This window comes from Hyaena hyaena, unplaced genomic scaffold, assembly GCF_003009895.1.
Source record: "Hyaena hyaena isolate Hyena2069 unplaced genomic scaffold, ASM300989v1 scaffold_1218, whole genome shotgun sequence".
NCBI lineage: Eukaryota > Metazoa > Chordata > Mammalia > Carnivora > Hyaenidae > Hyaena > Hyaena hyaena.
The window spans coordinates 1-1,916 of record NW_024081850.1 but is presented as its reverse complement, the minus strand read 5'-3'; the positions used below and the strand labels follow the sequence as shown (position 1 = coordinate 1,916).

The following is a 1,916-nucleotide window of genomic DNA, read 5'->3' as shown; positions in this document are numbered from 1 at the left end:
CAGATGAGGGGCTCCCAGGGCCGGGGCAAAGGACGAGTGGGGAGTGAGGGCTTTGGGGACGCGGTGTCCCTTGGGGACTGAGATCCTCTGCTCAGTATCCTGTGGCTGGTCGCCCAGCGCTGTGGGTGCAGTCAGTGCTCAGGAGTCGTACGATGTAAAATGTAAATGATTTAATGAAAATTAATGACTGTAAACAAAACGGGAAAAAAATAAAGAATTAAAATAAAGATGAGGGAAGACATGAGGGGAAAAAGGAGGAGAGGATCCTGTGGGGTGTGGAGGGCGGGGGAGGGAGCGGCGCAGGGCTCCGGGCTCAGGTCTTCAGGGTCTCCTTTCGGTGATGACGCCGGTGCAGGGGCAGGAGGAGGGGGATTCACAGGGATCGGGCGGGGAGGGGCAGGGGGAGGAACAGCCGTGGGTGGAGGAGCGGCTGAGGGTGGACGAGCAGCCGCTGGTGGCGGAACAGCCACTCCTGGAGGAGCAGCCGAGGGGGGAAGAGCGGCCGCGGGTGGAGGAGGAGCCGGGGTTGGAGGAGCCACTGCGGGTGGAGGAGCAGCTGCCGGTGGAGCAGCAGCCGAGGGTGGACGAGCAGCCCCCGGTGGAGGAGCGGCCGAGGGTGGACGAGCGGCCGAGGGTTGACAAGCAGCTGCGGGTGGAGGAGCAGCTGAGGGTGGACGAACAGCCGCCGGTGGAGGAGCAGCTGAGGGTGGACGAGTGGCCGCCGGTGGAGGAGCAGCTGAGGGTGGACGAGCAGCCGCCGGTGGAGGAGAGGCCGCGGGTGGAGGAGCAGCTGCCAGTGGAGCAGCAGCCGAGGGTGGACGAGCAGCCGCCGGTGGTGGAGCGGCCGAGGGTGGAGGAGTCGCCTCCACCAGCGGGGGAGCAGCTGCGGGTGGAGGAGCAGCCGCGATATGAGGAGCAGCTGCGGGTGGAGGAGCAGCCGAGGGTGGACTAGCAGCTGCCGGCGGAGGATCAGCCGAGGGTGGACTAGCAGCCGCCGGTGGAGGATCAGCCGAGGGTGGACGAGCAGCTGCCGGCAGAGGAGCAGCCGAGGGTGGACGAGCAGCAGGCGACGGAGGAGCGGCCGAGGGTGGACGAGCAGTGGCGGGTGGAGGAGCATGCGAGGGTGGATGAGCAGCCGCCGGTAGAAGAGCAGCGGAGGGTGGATGAGCAGCCGTCAGTGGAGGAGCGGCCACGGGAGGAAGAGCTGCCCTTTCCTGCGGGGGAGCAGCCGCCGGTGGAAGAGCGGCCGCAGGTGGAGGAGCAGCTGCCGGTGGAGCAGCAGCCGAGGGTGGACTAGCAGCCGCCGGTGGAGGATCAGCTGAGGGTGGATGAGCAGCCGGCAGCGGAGGAGCAGCTGAGGGTGGACGAGCAGCTGCGGGTGGAGGAGCAGCTGAGGGTGGACGAGCAGCCGTCAGTGGAGGAGCGGCCGCGGGAGGAGGAGCTGCCCTTTCCTGCAGGGGAGCAGCCGCCGGTGGAGCAGCAGCCGAGGGTGGACGAGCAGCCGCCGGTGGAGGAGCGGCCGAGGGTGGAGGAGTCGCTTCCACCAGCGGGGGAGCAGCTGCAGGTGGAGGAGCAGCCGCGGAATAAGGAGCAGCTGCGGGTAGACGAGCAGCCAAGGGTGGAGGAGCAGCTGCCGGTGGAGCAGCAGCCGACGGTGGACTAGCAGCCGCCGGTGGAGGATCAGCCGAGGGTGGACGAGCGGCCGGCGACGGAGGAGCGGCCGAGGGTGGACGAGCAGCGGCGGGTGGAGGAGCAGCTGAGGGTGGAGGAGCAGCCGCCGGTGGAGGAGCGGCCGAGGGTGGAGGAGTCACCTCCACCAGCGGGGGGGCAGCTGCAGGTGGAGGAGCAGCCGCTGTATGAGGAGCAGCTGCGGGTGGACGAACAGCTGAGGGTGGACGAGCAGCTGCCGGTGGAGG

General features: G+C 68.5%; 1 protein-coding gene across 1 annotated transcript; it reads left to right on the top strand.

Moving 5' to 3' along the window:
- Positions 1-340: 340 nt before the first annotated feature.
- LOC120224660 (ovarian abundant message protein-like) lies at positions 341-1,909 on the top strand (the record flags this gene model as incomplete). The annotated part of the gene is made up of 3 exons (XM_039222928.1): positions 341-943; positions 1,565-1,636; positions 1,838-1,909. Coding segments are annotated over exons 1-3 (747 nt in total), but the record flags the coding sequence as incomplete, so codon positions are not given.
- Positions 1,910-1,916: the final 7 nt, after the last annotated feature.